General features: G+C 41.6%; 2 protein-coding genes and 1 long non-coding RNA gene across 7 annotated transcripts; 1 reads left to right on the forward strand and 2 right to left on the reverse strand.

Moving 5' to 3' along the window:
* On the reverse strand, window positions 97-4,737 carry LOC8074622 (pentatricopeptide repeat-containing protein At5g39680). 4 transcript variants are annotated; one of them, XM_021447798.1, is made up of 4 exons: window positions 2,363-4,737; window positions 1,492-1,826; window positions 1,203-1,362; window positions 97-708 (listed from the first exon to the last, which is right to left on the reverse strand). In XM_021447798.1, exon 1 carries the CDS (start codon window positions 4,460-4,462, stop codon window positions 2,414-2,416), a length of 2,049 nt encoding a protein of 682 aa, XP_021303473.1. In that variant the 5' UTR covers window positions 4,463-4,737; the 3' UTR covers window positions 97-708; window positions 1,203-1,362; window positions 1,492-1,826; window positions 2,363-2,413. The 4 variants fall into 4 exon arrangements, with proteins under 4 accessions (XP_021303473.1, XP_021303472.1, XP_021303471.1 ...); XM_021447797.1 differs by having other exon boundaries at window positions 1,203-1,357; window positions 1,492-4,737; XM_021447796.1 differs by having other exon boundaries at window positions 97-705; window positions 1,492-4,737.
* Window positions 4,845-8,421, reverse strand: LOC8074623. 2 transcript variants are annotated; one of them, XM_021447800.1, is made up of 4 exons: window positions 7,830-8,421; window positions 6,822-7,185; window positions 6,028-6,155; window positions 4,845-5,537 (listed from the first exon to the last, which is right to left on the reverse strand). In XM_021447800.1, exons 1-4 carry the CDS (start codon window positions 7,887-7,889, stop codon window positions 5,106-5,108), a joined length of 984 nt encoding a protein of 327 aa, XP_021303475.1. In that variant the 5' UTR covers window positions 7,890-8,421; the 3' UTR covers window positions 4,845-5,105. The 2 variants fall into 2 exon arrangements, with proteins under 2 accessions (XP_021303475.1, XP_002441546.1); XM_002441501.2 differs by having other exon boundaries at window positions 4,845-5,543; window positions 7,830-8,414.
* Window positions 13,108-15,915, forward strand: LOC110430016. Its single transcript, XR_002447187.1, has 3 exons — window positions 13,108-13,455; window positions 13,778-13,884; window positions 15,500-15,915. It is a non-coding gene; the product is annotated as an uncharacterized LOC110430016 (long non-coding RNA).

Here is a 16,264-nt window from a genome sequence, read left to right on the forward strand (position 1 = left end):
CAGGTTCACACTCACACCACCCAGGCGTAGTGACTAGCAGGTTGCCAAGAAATGCTGCCAACACATGTGGACTTCCTGACCCTAGAACACGTACACTTATGTCAACTGGCTCTTGCTCCACTGTAACTGTCAGTATTTTGTTTTCCTCCACCGAGGAGGTACGGTTTTTGAAAAAGTTTACAAAAGCAGTAAACCGAGGGTTACCGCAACAAAGAAAAGAAAAGAAAAACCGATTACACCTTAGGAGACTATGAAAATAGAATGTTTGGAAGCAACGAGCGCAAACCGTCCGAACCCGGCAAGGTCCCAAACTCTACACTCATCGGCAATTCCTTGCACAAGCGATTGCACCGACCGCGACTGGTTGTTGAAGCGATTGCACAAACTCTCGTTCCTTTGTTTCCACAGTTCCACATCATCCAAGCGACTGCAGACTACCGCCAGTTCGCTTGCATACACATTTCCACAGTGCCCAGGGGCCAAGCCCACGCATCAGCATCAGGTGTCACAGACTCACAGGCGCTCAGCACCACACCAACAGGTTCCCGGACGATTCTGCTACGCTAGGCACAGGCCGATCCTACGGCCTGAAGCCTCTGAACGATCCACCACCTGCTCCCTTCCACAACTCAGTCGGTTGCAGCAATCAGGAACGCGTTTCCTGGGCTCCTGGTGCGCCCTCCGGCAAAAACTTCTTCCCTGGACCTGCTGCCAGGCACCAAACACGCCAAAATGAAAACAAAAAGGGGTGAGCTCATCAAAAACTTACTGGACGACCTGCACAAGAAAGAGGTTTTCCAAAGTTTTTGACATGCGTCCTCTCGGATTCAGTTTCTCCAGGGTTGGTAAAATGGGAAGAAATTTGAGAAATGTTACAAGAGGGGACCAATTTACCAGCTCTAGTGATTATTATTATTTGTGCTCAAATGGATCCGATTACGATCTCACATTTGGATTCGGATGGAGGCAGGCTTCAAGTGTCAAGCAAACCGCTCATACTCTAGAACATCATGAAATGTCCAAGAGGGCAAGGAGGAAATGGATTTGCCACCCCTAACTGTTACTAGTACTAATCAAGATGTTTAAAACATAATATATTCCATGCTCACTAATTTAAGGAAAGATTAAGTTCTAAAAAACAATCATAACTTGCGGACCAAAATGTATAAATTGATTATTTCTCTCTGTTCGTTTGAGCTTACCAGCCAAATATGTCGTCATTCAGAAGTGTTCTTCTCTTACAACAAATCAGCGGACAGTACTTTCAGCCATGGCTTCTCAGCCAAGTGAACACATTTGGCAGATGCATCCCTAGCTGATGTCATATTATTCTTCTCTCAAACTTCATGACCAAAACCTAGACTGAGGGAAAACAACATTTCAGTCATAGGAATAGAAAGAAATGCATGTAAAGTAGATGTGAATACTGTTAGTAGGAAGTACAAAAATATTCATTTCACAAAATAATATCTCTCATCTTATTCCACTCACATGTCTTCTTCAAGATGAAGTGACGCTGCTTTGATGGGTTGCTTGCATGCACACTGCACCGTCGTCCTACATGCATGTTTAGACTGAATCTTTGTGCTCAGTCACAAGCTGATCCTATCCTTAAGGAGTGAAAGGAATCTCCTGCTTATCAAGTCCTTTGCCATGTGCTAGAATGGTGGACTATTCCACAGCAGGTTAACATACATCTACAAATACTCTGTATACCTATTGAGTGTCTGATGACAACGGAAATAACTTGGCAGCCATTCCTTATATTATCCAAAAAGACCACACAGTTCTTCACCGTTCCCTTTATTCTCTTCATGTTCCGCTTCCTGCACAAGAAGATTGGCAATTATTCCGTGACCGTGCTACCATAGAGACAATCTGGCTTGTACCTTGCAATCGGGCCTAATTTGCTCAATGTATATTCGCATGCCTCTCCAGGAATTTCTAGATCTATTTTCCAATTAGATTTTCCGCTTCCAAGTTCATACATGTTTTGAGCAGCTCGACTAACAAATACAGTATCTGTGTTGCATTCCATGATCAAATTCAAAATATAGAATCAGAGCTACAGTTTCTGCAGTAATCTTTGTATATTTACAAGTGGATGCTGCTGTCAGTCTTTATAGCTCTATTTTGTCAAGAAATCCTTGATTTACCAAGCATGAATATCCTTTCTATGCCAATCATTGAAATGGGTCATTTAACTCTTTGTTCCAAGTTCTCACCAATTTGTAAGCTGTAGAGCATTAGTTGTCTAAAACCTGTTGTAGGAGCGCAACTTTGCAAGCCCAGCTGGAAACTTTGTGAATGCATGAAGTGAGAATGCTCAGAAATTTAAGCACCACCATCGTGCTTCACTAACCTGAATCAACAGGCCACACGGTATCAAGTATCAAGACAGTTGCACCACAAATTACCAATAATCGTTGCACGAGCAAACCCCACCTTCTATACAATGAAATCGAACAGCATCCCTCACAACTATTTTTCTGCCAGTGACAACTGATATGAGTTTGATAGCAACATGGCAATCATCACATATCCTGAGGTTTTTCATGATATGGATTGTTGCTCCCTTAGGTGTGTGAATAAGGCCAAAGGCTAGAGCCAATTTCTCACTATGATACATAAGGTGCTCCTCTTTTTGTTCATCCTCAATATCATGTAGGACCACTGCAAAATTTGGAATATATCCGATAGTTTTAATCTGGTCGATCAGCTCTTCAAGTTTTTCGGTGATTTGGTCCATCTGTGGATGTACTTTCTCCTCCGATGTGAAAACATGAACATCACTTCCCAAGTGAATCCAACTTACACCAGGTGCTTTCCTAACGCCCCTCTCCCTCATATGCTTCCGGACCTTCACAACGCCATCCCATCTGTTGGCTTTTGCATACATGTTAGAGAGTAAAACATAGGTTCCAATATCATTGGGCTCCAACTGAAGAATCTGTTCAGCTACTCGATGACCAAGACCATAATTTTTATATACCTGACAAGAACTTAGTAGTGATCGCCATGCAACAACATCTGTGCCAATGCAATTATTCACTATGAACCTCTCAGCCTCATCTAGCCGTCCAACTCTGCATAACAAACCAACCATACAAGTATAATGTTCCTTCCCAGGTGTAATTCCAACTTCCTTCATCATAGTATTCAAGTAGTAGAATGCTTCATCAACAAGACCCAACTGAGCACAAGCTGACAATACTCCAACAAAGGTGACATAAGACGGGACCACTGCTGCTGATAGCATACTGTGAAATGCTTCCATCGCTTCCTTTGCAAGGCCATGATGCGCATAGCCTGTGATAATCAAATTCCAAGAGACTACATCACGAAATGGCATGGAAATGAAGACTCTGTGCGCATCTTCAATGCTGCCACTCTTTGAGTACATGTTCAGGAGGCCATTACTGACTAGCAAATGGTCCCAATGCCCAGATTTCATAGTACAGGCACCAAGGGTGTTACCAGTTCTCAAGGCTGCAAGGCCAGCACAACTGTTGAGAACCACAGCATAAGTGAATTCATTGGGTTGAACTCCTTCCATTTCCATGTCCAAGAACAATTGCAATGCATCTTCATACAGCTCATTTTGGTTGTAAGCAGTCATAACAGCTGTCCAAGAAACAACATTCTTCTCTGGCAGAACCTCGAATGCATGATTAGCTTCATGAGCATGGTCACATTTCCCATACATATCAACAAGTGCACTCCCCACATACACATTTAGTTCAAGCCTCTTCTTCAAAGCCTGGGCATGCACCTGAATCCCAAGCACAAAGTCCTTCATGCTAGCACAATGCCCAAGAACTGCGACATAAGACACATAATCCCATTTCTCAACCTCCTCAGTCATTTTTCTCACAATCCCGAATGAACCATCCAGTAGCCCCCGATCAAGAAACCCATTTATCATTGAGTTGAATGCGAATGCATCAAAACCAGAAACATTCTCAAATACCTTCGCTGCATCCTCCATGTGAGCACACTGACAGTACATATATAGCACAGCGTTGAAAACATAGCGTTGCTCAGCCAGCCCAGCCTTAACAGCATACCCATGGCACTGCCTCCCCATGTCATAGCTCCTGACATTGGCGGTTGCAGACACCGCTGCTGACAGAACGTACTCGTTCAGGTCAAAGTCGACCACCCTGAGCAGCGCGAGCGAGTCCTTATGCCGCCCCAGGGAAGCGTATGCGGACATGAGGAGGTTTCCGGACACGGCGTTCCGGAAGGGCATTGCGTCGAACACCTTGCGGGCGAGCCCGACCCGGCCGCACTTGGCGTAGAAGGAGATGAGGTTGTTGTGCAGGACGACGTCGAAATGGGCGGCTGTGATGAGCCGGGCGTGGAGCGCCTTTCCCTTGGACAGGTCGCCAGCGGCGGCCGCCGTGCGAAGGACGGCCACTGCCGCGTGCCGCTGCAGCGCGGCGCCGCAGGGTCTGGCCATGGATTGGGGCGCAGGGTTCTAGAGAGGTTTAGAGGAAAGGGGAAAACTATACAGGCCAGGCAGGGGTTTGGAGATAAATATATTTTTTAAAAAATATGTGGCTCGACGTCGAGATGGCAGGCCAGGGCCCATGTAAATTTGGAGATTCAGCCCATACGTGTATTTCAACTTTGCGTTTCGGGATAAAGCATAGATGGGTCGGAAGTCCAGTAACGGCCCTACTCACTGCCCACTGCAAAGTGCAAACAGGTGCTACCAGATTTTACGTGGCCATTTGGGGTTCGACTCACCAGACTTCTCTAAAAAAAATAAAAAAAATGACTCACCAAACGTCCCAATAGAACGTAGAAATTTCACAAGAATTCCGTAGATTTCGTAAGTCTTATATACGGAGAAAGATCAATACAAATAGAACCTCACAAGAACATAAGTGCACCTGAGAAAACTATTATATTCAGTAGTTGCCAGTAACTCAAATTGGCAGTGGGAGCTTACAAAATTTTCTGCTTGGTATCAATGCATTGCACTCTCTGACATAGCATCCTCCTCCAGAACACTTTAACAACAAAGCGGAAGGCAAAAATATGGTACATGCATTGGAACTATTTCTGCAATGCTCCTTTAACTGGCGTCATTTGGCTAACTAATCTTTCCATCCATCTTTTGTCGAACGCCTCGAAGCGAGACCTTTGGACGAAGGGTTGGGCAGAGGTTTGGATGGTGTCATCGGAGCTTCCTCATCGTCCCAGTCATCTCCCCAATTGTCGTCCCACTTATCAGACTGATCATCGGTCTCTTTCTTGCCTCCAACTGAAACTGGTAAGTCTGACATGTCTAGCTTCTGATATGCAGGTTCGCCATCTTGCTTGCGTGTCCTCCGAAGCATGATGCACACTCCCACCACAGCAAGGAGAAGAAAGATAGGCAGCAGCGTGTATGTTGATGTAAGTGGCATCCGAATAACTCTGCCAGTCTCCCTTGTGATTGCATTGTGAATGCTAATGTTACAGGAGTTTTCTGCAACTTTGAGGACTATTGTCGCCTTGTTTGCATCATCACTAACAGAAACTCTCACCTGTGTCTAAGGCAAAAACAACCAACAAAAGAGCAAGACAAAGGCTCAGTAGAGTGGTCGAAGACACTCGAACCAAATCTCCAAGATAAGCACAACAATATATTACTAAAAGCTGATAGCTAGAGATAGGTTTCATGAGTACGTGCAATTAAGAATGTTTTAGACAACAATAGAAAAATAAAACTAGAAAACCCATCAGTATACTATCTGATTCCAATGTAAGTCATTTAGGACATTGACACAGTTTCCAATATGACACTTTTACTTGCAATTATTTTAAAATTTTGTATATTATGAAATTCTTTTCCTTGATGAACCTAAGAACATCAATCATGTGTTGTCAGTCTATGTAGCCTTTCATGTATTGATGGATCAAGTTAAAGAGATTTGACCGATTAGAATCCTGAAAACAAAAGATGTAGGGATGGTAAAGAGGTGGTTGATGAAGAATCAGATGGAGTAATTACAAAGTTACATTACTCATTTATACCTCATTGTGATCATTTGCTTTAACATGGATGGCATCTTCAGCTAAAGTGACATAATCTGGGGCCGTGATGCTAACATCAAGTGGGTTTACGCCTCTGTTGTCCATCAGGAGTGACAGAGCTGATGAGTCTGGTCCCAACCGTAAAACATTAGTTTATGTGGAAAACATAAACAGAGCACAAAGAAGAAAAATGAGCAGACCAAAATAAGAAACAGAAAAACCTCAGAACACATAAAGTGGACCAAAATGTTTTAAAAAAATTGCTGTTAAGAAGGAAAAAAGGTGATGGGTCATTAAGGAAATTCTTTAGGAGGCCACACTTTTGGCCCAGATACTGACAGCAAACTCCAATACAGTTGTCCAATATTGCTTTGATGCTAAACTTTAGCAGCGACTTAAAACCAAATCTACTGAGCATATGTACTTTTTCTAATTGGCCTTTAAATTTGAAACCTATTTGGAAAACTGTCTCGGTATCTGAATTATAAATTACTACAGAATATTGGATGGATGCAAGTGCAGAACTAGAGGATATAAAAAATGAAGTTCACATTAGAATAATTATAATAGTAACTTTCAAAGCAGAAATGACAAGTTTGAATGTCAGATTTATGTATAAACGAGAATGGTATTAGTTTAATTACGACAACACAACAACAACCAGTCCTTAAAAGAAATAAATTGTAATTCCAAAGACTAGAAGCTTGATAGAGAAGTTGTAACTTTTTTATATAAAAAAGTGTGTGGTGTGCACTGATAGATAAGGAAGAAAGACCAAACAGCTGGAAAATTACCTTCTCCAGAAACTTTTAAGCAGGCGATGAATTTCTTATTTTCAATGATACATCTATGTGATGGATCGCACTCCTTGATAAGAGGATCTTCCCAGAAATCTCGTGCTTGTGAAGGCTTTGTTATGCTGTTATCTTTATCCTTTGGCTGTGGTGTCAAGTCATCTCTGCTGACGTCAGTTCCTTCTGTTGAGTTATCCTTCTTATTGTTGTCACCAATATCATTGCTAACTCCTCCTTTCTGTTGGGTCACATGCTCTTTATTAGGATTAGGATTTGTCTGATCATGTTGTTCCAGTTTCCCAACGCCTGACTGTGCACTAGAGCTATCACCATTTGTTTCAGCTGGTGGCGTATCAGCACTACCCTGAATTCAAAAGGAAAGACGCATCACAAAGAAGACCAACACATAGCTGCAGCATCAGTTAGCCAAATGCCCCTTGATGAAGCCTGCTTATCGGAAGCTGAGTTCACGTAACAGATGTTTCAGAACTGCCCTTGCAGCCCCTAAGGCCATCAGTATTCTCACTAGTTACTTGAACTAGCAGAATTACCATTATGCGATCCATCTATTTAGATTATCACCATCAGTATTCTCAATCTTAACTGATGCTGCAGTTACTTGAATAGTGGGGCAACCTATTATGGTTATCAGCAACAGTATTTCACTAGTTATAATTGAATAATGGGGCAACCTATTTGGGATCAATTAAAGCGCAAGCAGTGACTATTTGATCTGGACACACAGATTTTGTACACCAACCTTATCTACCTCACGTGTTTTTTGTTGATAAAAAACACTAGATCAACGTCAGTACAGCATTTTCAGCTAACGGGAGTGCCTTAGACTGAGAGCGAAATCACGCTCGCCCCATACGCAGCTTCAACCATCCAAATCACACCAGTGCTAAGCACATACATCCCACAGATCGCGTGAGCAGCGGCGCAGCTGATGAATCGCCCTGCCAGCCAACTGCTATATGCGGGGGGCGGAACACAAACCCGGCTCACCTTCGCTACGGCGACCACGGCGAAGACGGTCACCAGGAGAAGCGCAGCGGTCCGCCGCATCGCCGCCCCCCGGGGACACAATAACCAGGCTTAGCCCGGGCGCGACGACCAAGCCCGACCGAGCCAGCGGCCGCGGAGATCTGGAGGGGGGGGGCGCGAGCGCGCACTCCCGGCTCCCGCCCCACGGGGGAGGCGGGGTCGAAGAAGCGGAGCGGAGCCGGAGCAGACGGGCGACGAAGGCGCAGACGAGTACGAGGCCGGCCGACGGAGGACGTGACCTGGATGGAGGCTGGGGGAGGGGGAGACCCGAGGTATTGGGAGTCAGGTCAGCAGTGTCCGTCCCGCTCCGCCGCTCGTGAACGGCCGAACGGCGGCCAAACGCAGAACTGCCGGCTGCAGCCTGCAGGTGAGATGGCGAGGGAGAATAGACACGGGCAAGTGGGCAACGACGCCGGCCGGAACTGGTTTGGTGGTGGCGGCCGGCAGGGGTATTTTACCGGCGGCCGGCTCTTGGATCGAGATGGTCTAATTGGATGAACGATCGGATCGCCGATTAATTACCATCTGATCTGGATGGGATGGATGTTCATTGACCTTTTGCCTATCGAGATGCCGCGTGTGACGGTGTCAGCTTGGGCAGGAGAGTTTGGTTTTCGGTAAAGCTTCTTCGCATTTTTTTACCGGTGCTAAATGCTGACTTATTTCGATAAAAATATTATTTCTTTATTAAAAATAGTGTTAAAGTAGTGCTGAAAAATAAGGTTTTATTGATGTGAACTTAGCCTTAGGTGGAAAACTTAGGCTTAGGAGTAGTAGTTAGAGTTTCCAAAAAAACTTAGGCTTAGGAATAGTAGTTAGGAGTTATTTGGGTCTTGTTTAGGCCTTGTTTAGTTCCCAGAAAATTTTGCAAAATTTTTCAGATTCTCCGTCACATCGAATCTTTAGACACATACATAGAGTATTAAATATAGACGAAAATAAAAACTAATTACATAGTTTGGTCGGAATTGATGAGACGAATCTTTTGAGCCTAGTTAGTCCATGATTGGACAATATTTGTCACAAACAAACGAATGTGCTATAGTATCTGTTTTGCAAAAAATTTTGGAACTAAACAAGGCCAGTTCCAAAATATTTTGCAAAATCGATACTGTAGTTTTTTCGTTTGTATTTGACAAATATTATCCAATCATGGACTAACTAGACTCAAAAGATTCGTCTCGTCAATTTCGACCAAACTGTGTAATTAGTTTTATTTTTATCTATATTTAATACTTCATGTATGTGTCTAAAGATTCGATGTGACGGGGAATCTAAAAAATTTTGCAAAACTTTTTGGGAAGTAAACAAGGCCTTGGATCATAGGTAGACTAAAGTTTAGTCTAGTACTACTAGGTATTTGGTACATACGTACATTGACTAAAAGCAAGAATTTTTTATGAACATAGACTAATGTGAATCTTTTAATCTATATTACTTTACATTTGTACACTAACGAACTAATTGCTAGTAGAGTTGAAAACTACAATGTAGTTATTTTTAGTCAACTTATTTGATACCTACTACTAACGTTTATATGACTAAAATTTAGCATATGGTATCAGTGTTTGGATCCATAATCGAAAGCTTATCCCACTAAACATTAGCAGTTGAGATTCAAGGCAAGTGGTTTAAAGTTCAGCCAAACTCATAAAAAACCATAAATTCATCAGTCCACATAAGTGTATTAAAGTGATCTAAAATTTGGCAGCCAACTAAATTTTAGATGATAAGATCTATGAGTAACTCCAATAAACTCTTTATATATTTCCTAATAACTAGGAATAGATGTTTTGGTGAAAAAAAACTTCCAACAATTCTTATTTGCTTATCCAAATATAGCTATATTTTATTCTGGATTTCTCACTAGCTAAAGATAGAAAATGAGGTTAAGCTTGATCGAGAAAAAATGATACTAGCTCTCTAGAGTACATACAAAATGTAGAAAAATTGTTAGAGTGACAATATTCAGAAAGTGATTTTATGCAAATGACTCTCTAAATATTGATTTAAAGAGTGAGCTTTACAAATACTTTTGGAGATACTGTAAATAGAGTATTAAACAAAAGTTTAGTTCAGTAGTGTTTGTATACCGGACTAAATTTACGATTTATGCTTGGATAGACTATAACATCTTTGCGTATTGGAGAGGGAGTGAGGGAGTGGAGACAAACAAACAGATAGGTGGAATGGCATTTACATCTTGGATGAATTAGGATTAAAATTTAGATGCTGATTAACAATTGTTCCTTGTATCCAAATGCCCTTAGACGTACCATGACAAAAGCAAGATCTGAAAAAAGCTAGTCGTACAACCAAAGGTGCCCCTCTTCCCCAAGTTTGTTTGCTTGATCCGTAGCTTTCCATACCTCGCCTCTATGCTGCCATACTTCGGACGAGTTGCAAAATAAAGTGAGAAATCCTTGCTATAAGATTATTACTGACAAAAGTCTTAAACTTCACACTAGAATTTTGCTCCACTTTTTTACACTGCTTCGACGACTAGAACCTTTTTTTCTGTTGTGAGGTAATCTGGGAAGGGGGAAGTGGAGTCGACGAGTCTCCACCTGATGTAATAGTTATGGTCTTATGGATGCCAAGCAAGTAGTCGAGCGCCGGAGCCCAACAGCGAGGCCAGTAGTTTAGAGTACAAAGGTACTCCCTTCATACCCAAAATTTTTGATGTTTAGAACATAATTATGCTTACTAAGAAGTGATTAATCAGGAAGTGTTTTTCCTGTCTGTCTCTTAGAAAGTTACCTAGCTTAGATGGCTAGTGCACCGAGGCGTGAGAAAGTTACCTAGTTTAGATGGCTAATGCACCGAGGCATGAGAGTGCTAAGCCACACTTACCTAGCTTAGAGGTGACCACAGTTTTTTTTTTGCTGGGGGGCTTGATTTGCATGGATTTTTTTGTTGGGTACGAGTGGAGACAAACACGTCAAAATGCCGAGCCGCGAAGCCACAACGTCAACCTTTACAAAAACGAACTCTTAGCCTAGAACATCAATAATTTCGGATATGGAGGGAGTACAATTGTGTTGGAGTTGTTGGCTATGAGTGGAGAAAAATGCGTCAAAACACCGAGCCGCGAAGCCATAGCGTCAACCTTTACGAAAACGGACTCTTAGGCTAGAACGTCAACAATTTCGGATATGGAAAGAGTAGAATTGTGTTGGAGGGGATGAGTAGTTTTTTTTATTATACAGTGGCAAATGGAGACCGGAGAGTAGCGTGTCGATGTACTATAAAACAGTATGGAAATATCCCACACTGAACCACATTGTTTTCTATATTTAATCCGATTGAATTGGTATTTTCGAATAAATTCTAATTTACTTTGAAATTCAGAATGCCAAATTTGAAATTGGATCTAAAATGGTATAGACATTGTTTCGACTATTTTCTATTTTTTTACTTTTAATTTAGAATATCCCAAATTCGAAATTTGGTTTAAACAAAGTTTGGCCCACTAGAAGTCTAACCTTAGAAAAATATTTCGTATGAACTCGGATGAAGATGTTTTTTATATAAAAATTGTAGCTCTCAATGAGATTTACAACTTTCTAGTTTTTAGTTTTCTCATTTTAGGTCTTTAAGATGTTAAAAAAATTAAACAAAATTTTAGCTATATATTAATTGTGTAGTTGCCTTAGAAAAATTATATCTTCTGGTGTCAAATTGAGATACTTTTTTCAAAATATTGTAGGACTTAATTATTATTCATTTGTTAATTGTTTTGCACTTGGTTCGACATAATTTTACTCGAATTAGTTTGTTTTTGAAAATATTGATATTTTGCAAGCTCGTGTTTATTTTTGTGTCTGATTTTACTATTTTTTATTTATCTTCGTATTTAAATATACAGGTAGAAAACGATTGAGAGATTTTCCGACCGTTTATATCCCGCCCAGCGACTCGTCGCGTTCCACATGTGCTGAAGCCCGCCTTGGCTCGGCCCGCCGCCACAGCCGAGACCTGGCTGGCGTGAACAGATTTAGGAGGCCCACCTTAGCTCGGCCCAGACCGGTTGCTCCTTCCTACGCTAAAACTAAAAGGAAAAAATCTACTTTAGGTCCCTCAACTTTCGTAAAAGTCTGATTTTCATCCCTAAACTCTAAAACCGGACAAAATACATCCCTCAACTTTTAAACCGTGCACATTACATCCTTGACCTGGTTTTGAAAGCGGTTTTACCTTTTTATTTTTATTTATTTTGGCTGATTTTTTTTTTGAAAAATCACAGTAAATCACATAAAAATCATAAAATAAAAAACTCAATTTTGTTAGACTTCAGATCAGTAGACCTACACATTGAATATATAATATAGTATGTTTTAGTATAATTTTTTTTATGCATCTTTAGATTTATGTTTTTCTGTAATTAATTAGACTAATTATAGCTACATTTTCTATGGTCTAATTGTGATGAAATTTATATGGTGAGCTAATTATTCTATGTTTGAGTTATAGTAAAAATTTTATACTCATTAAATCATGTATTACTTAGTTATAGATTTATTTAGGTTTATGCTTGTTAAATTATAATAAATCTATAACTACGTTATACATGATCTAATGAGTATGAATTTTTTACCATAGTTTAAACATATAATAATTAGTCTAACATAAAAAATTCACCATAATTGGACCATACAAACTATAGCTATGAATTATTCTAATTAATTATAGAAAAAACAGTTCTAACGCTACAATAAAAATTTTGTACTAAAGCATATTATATTATATGTTCACTATATAGATCTACTTATCTGGAGTCCAACAAAATCAGATTTACTATTTTATGAATTTTATGTGATTTACTATAATTTTACAAATATTCAGCCAAAATAAATAAAAATGAAAAAGACAAAACTGCTTTCAAAACCGCTCATAACCATGTCAGAGACGTAATATGCATGGTTTCAAAAATTGAGGGATGTATCTTACCCGGTTTTGAAGTTCAAAGATAAAGAACAGACTTTTGCGAAAGTTGAGGGACCTAAATGGACTTCTTCCATACTAAAAGCCACCCCGTGACACGTGATATCACACACTTTTCGCACGTGACCTAGCCAACGACCGCCGGCTCCCGTTTGTCGCGATTCGCGAACCACGGAGTTGGTGAGCCCTGAGCAGACGGCAGGTAAAAATGGGGGTGGTTCGGTTCGGCCCACCGGTTCAGCGAACCGGCCCGAACAAGCTATTCTAATGGGCTCCTTCTTCGATCCATCAAAGCGCTTTGGGTCAATGGATCAGAACAGCTCGAACCCTAGGGTCGATTGGTTCGATCCGCCCCTGCCTCTCGTGTCTCGTCCGTGCGGCGGCGAGCCAACACCCATGCCGTTCGATCCGCCCCTGCTTCCCGTCCATACGCCGCTGGCGGCGGCGGCGGCGTCTCAACCACAACCGCTGCTCCCACCTGTTCTTGACCTCCTGCTCCCGGACTTCCGCTACTCCCGCTCGTGACGTCCACTGCTCCCGCTCGCCGGCGCCATCCGCACAAGCCGCCAAGAAGAAGGGCGTCGTGGACTCGGGCACAGGATGACCGGCGCCATCCGCTGCTCTCCTTCCTCCTCCTCCCAAGGTACCATCGTCGGCTCCACCTGGGCCTCCGTTCCGTGCCGCCGGTGGTTCGGTTGCAACCTGCCAAACTAGGAGAGTAGCAAGAGTAGTAACTGATGGAAGACAAGAGCAGAGAGGACAGGGTAGCCAAGCGTGGCATTGTTGGGCTAGATGCAGCTGCAGATCCGGCTGTTGGCGACTTGCTCGAGACTCTGCTACGCAGCGCTGCGAAGGAGGGCCCTGGGATGGAGCTGTCAGCGGCTCTTTGATTCTTGTTCCCGTGTGTGTTTGTTGTTAGTCTCTGCTGATGCCGTCGCTATTGTTGTTTCGTTGTTGATGTGCAGGTAAGAAGGAGAGGGAGAGGGCAAAATGGCGAAGCACAAGAAGCACTAGCAGAACTATGTCAAGACACAGTTCAACCAGCCCGCCCGCAAGCAGAGGCGCCACATAGGTGAGCTCATCGCACCCTCCCGCTTTCAGCATACCTATACAATATTGTTGTGTTCGCTCTCTTGTGCTATTGCCATTGTCTACTTATATGACAATTAGTCCCCAAGAAAGTAAATCAGATTGGAAATGGGGTGCCTTGATTCATCCCTGTGTCGCTGTCACTGCTTAGTTGGGTTCTTCTGGACATCGTTGTCCTGTTCGTTGGAGACTCGAAATGGAAATGGGGTGCCCTGGTTCATCCCCATGTCCCTGGCCTACAGGATAATAATTAGTAATGTGGAGCTGTTGCTATTCTAGGAGCCAGGATAGGTTCTTATATTGTAGTTGTTTTGTGAATGAAAAGTTGGTTGGAGGTTGTACATGGCAGTATAGCCTAGTACAAGTTCTACAGGGTCCTGGTCATATGCAAGTGATGCGGACACCTCGAGCTAATTTCATGTTTAAATCATGATTAATGTACTCGCTATTACTAGCTAATACCAGCATATTGCCTGAATCTCTGCTGGTGCACTGTGCTAGGTGTTTACCCCTAACAGCTTGGATCTTGGCCTTTGCCAATGTTTCTGAAAAATCATAAAACCCTTTTTGCCAAGTCTGCGTCTGCTTAATGCTATTGAGAAATCATGAAGCCCTTTGCTAAGCATGTGCTTGCTTAGTGTTACTACGACACATGAAGCCATTTGCCCAGCCTGTGCTTCACTAAGTGCAGTGCTAAGTGTGCAGGCTAAGTGCACACTTATAATATATTTTAGCGTATACTACATTATAAGCCGGCAGTGCTAAGTGCATACTTATAATATATTTTCACGTTTCTGAGCTGCTAACTTCTGAGCATGCTAAGTATGCAGGCTATATAATATATTTTAGCGTATACTACATTATTGTTATCATTCTATTTTTTAAGCCGGCAGGGCCATTTTATAATTCAGAGTAGGGCCTGGAATTTTGCCAGCTAGGCCATTTTATAATAGATTTGTAGTGTGGATACAAGTTAATTTAAGTAATATAACATATATACCAATGCTGATAAGCTACTTCTATTTACTGTGCATTGTTTTCCCTTTATACTATGTGATTATACTAGCACAAATCAAGATGCCATTAGATGCTAATAGGGTTTGTTCTGCATGTATCTGAATTGCAGTGCATTGTTTTCCCTTTATGTACTCCTATTATGAAATCGATGAAGGAACCAAAGTAAAAGTTCCCTTGCTTTACTCTATAACTGCACTTGTTGCTTATTTATTTATGTATAATTTTGCCCTCTTGTACTTGCTGACAAAGTTCCCTTTATTTACGTGCATGGCATGCTGTGCATTTATGCTTGATAGTTTCTAGAGTTCTCTTCTGAATCTGGAGGTAAAAATATCAGTTTTGTTTGGAAATTGTTGGCAGACAACCTTTAGTAACTTATGATTGTTTGTGCAGTACAAATATCCTATTCCTTTAGTTACTTGTCCATTTTAAATTAAAATGTTACTCCCACTTTTATGTTGTGTTCTACATCAATTATCATACACACTTTGCGTTCCTTTGTGATTCTAATGGTACTGCTCAATGTGTACCTTTTCTTTCACTCGAATTAACCTCTTATTTATTTGTGGTGTTGCATGCAGGATCGATATTTAGTACTGTCTGGTCCAACCCGAGCTGTTGTGTGGTCAGATCATGTCTCCATTGAGGTTAAGATGACAGTGAAGGGAAGAACTGAATCTGAGGATAAAGATTTGAGCTTTTTAGTTGTGCCATTACTTATCGGTGATACAGGAGCTTAGCACGTTGGAATTTACACTTGGTCATATGGTTAGGTCTGTGGCGGCCACAATATTTGTGCGAGTGATTGATGGTTCATGGCTAGACACTTTCCATCAATTGCTTATGTCTTTATGGCGAGTCATTTGTTAATCTGTACGTTTCTGAGTATCAAGTAATTACTGTAATTTGTACGTTTCTGAGCTCCTAACTGAGCATGCTACTACTGTATCAAGTAATAACTTTGCGAAGAAACTATTTATGATACACTTGCTTGGTCCGTACATGCATGTGAAAGCTTCATTTGACAATAAATATGTGCACATGGGTGAGTTGAACCATAATATCCATTGGTGCACCGCAGGTCAAAAATTTATTTAAATGGTGCAGCTGCTCCATTTGACAACAAATGGATCAATGGATCGGTTGCGGTTCGATCAAGGTTGAACCACCCCCATGTTGAACGGCAGGTGAGAAAGCGATCTTGCCGGCTGCCAGCCAACCTCTTTTACGTGGGCCTTGTTTAACAATTTTATTTTTTTTGACAAATATTATTTAATTATAGACTAACTAAGTTTAAAAGATTTATCTCATAATTTATAGGCAAATTATGTAATTAGTTTTTATTT

Source organism: Sorghum bicolor, chromosome 9 (assembly GCF_000003195.3).
Source record: "Sorghum bicolor cultivar BTx623 chromosome 9, Sorghum_bicolor_NCBIv3, whole genome shotgun sequence".
NCBI classification, from domain to species: Eukaryota; Viridiplantae; Streptophyta; class Magnoliopsida; order Poales; family Poaceae; genus Sorghum; species Sorghum bicolor.

What these genes read in the sequence shown, in the direction of transcription:
- LOC8074622 (XM_021447798.1), bottom strand. Translation starts at nt 4,462, where the DNA reads ATGGCCAGACCCTGCGGCGCCGCGCTGCAGCGGCACGCGGCAGTGGCC.
- LOC8074623 (XM_002441501.2), bottom strand. Translation starts at nt 7,889, where the DNA reads ATGCGGCGGACCGCTGCGCTTCTCCTGGTGACCGTCTTCGCCGTGGTC. An exon ending in CCGTGGTCGCCGTAGCGAAG is followed by an intron (nt 7,186 to 7,829) that starts GTGAGCCGGGTT and finishes TTTTGAATTCAG; the next exon opens with GGTAGTGCTGATACGCCACC. An exon ending in CTTAAAAGTTTCTGGAGAAG is followed by an intron (nt 6,156 to 6,821) that starts GTAATTTTCCAG and finishes GGTTGGGACCAG; the next exon opens with ACTCATCAGCTCTGTCACTC.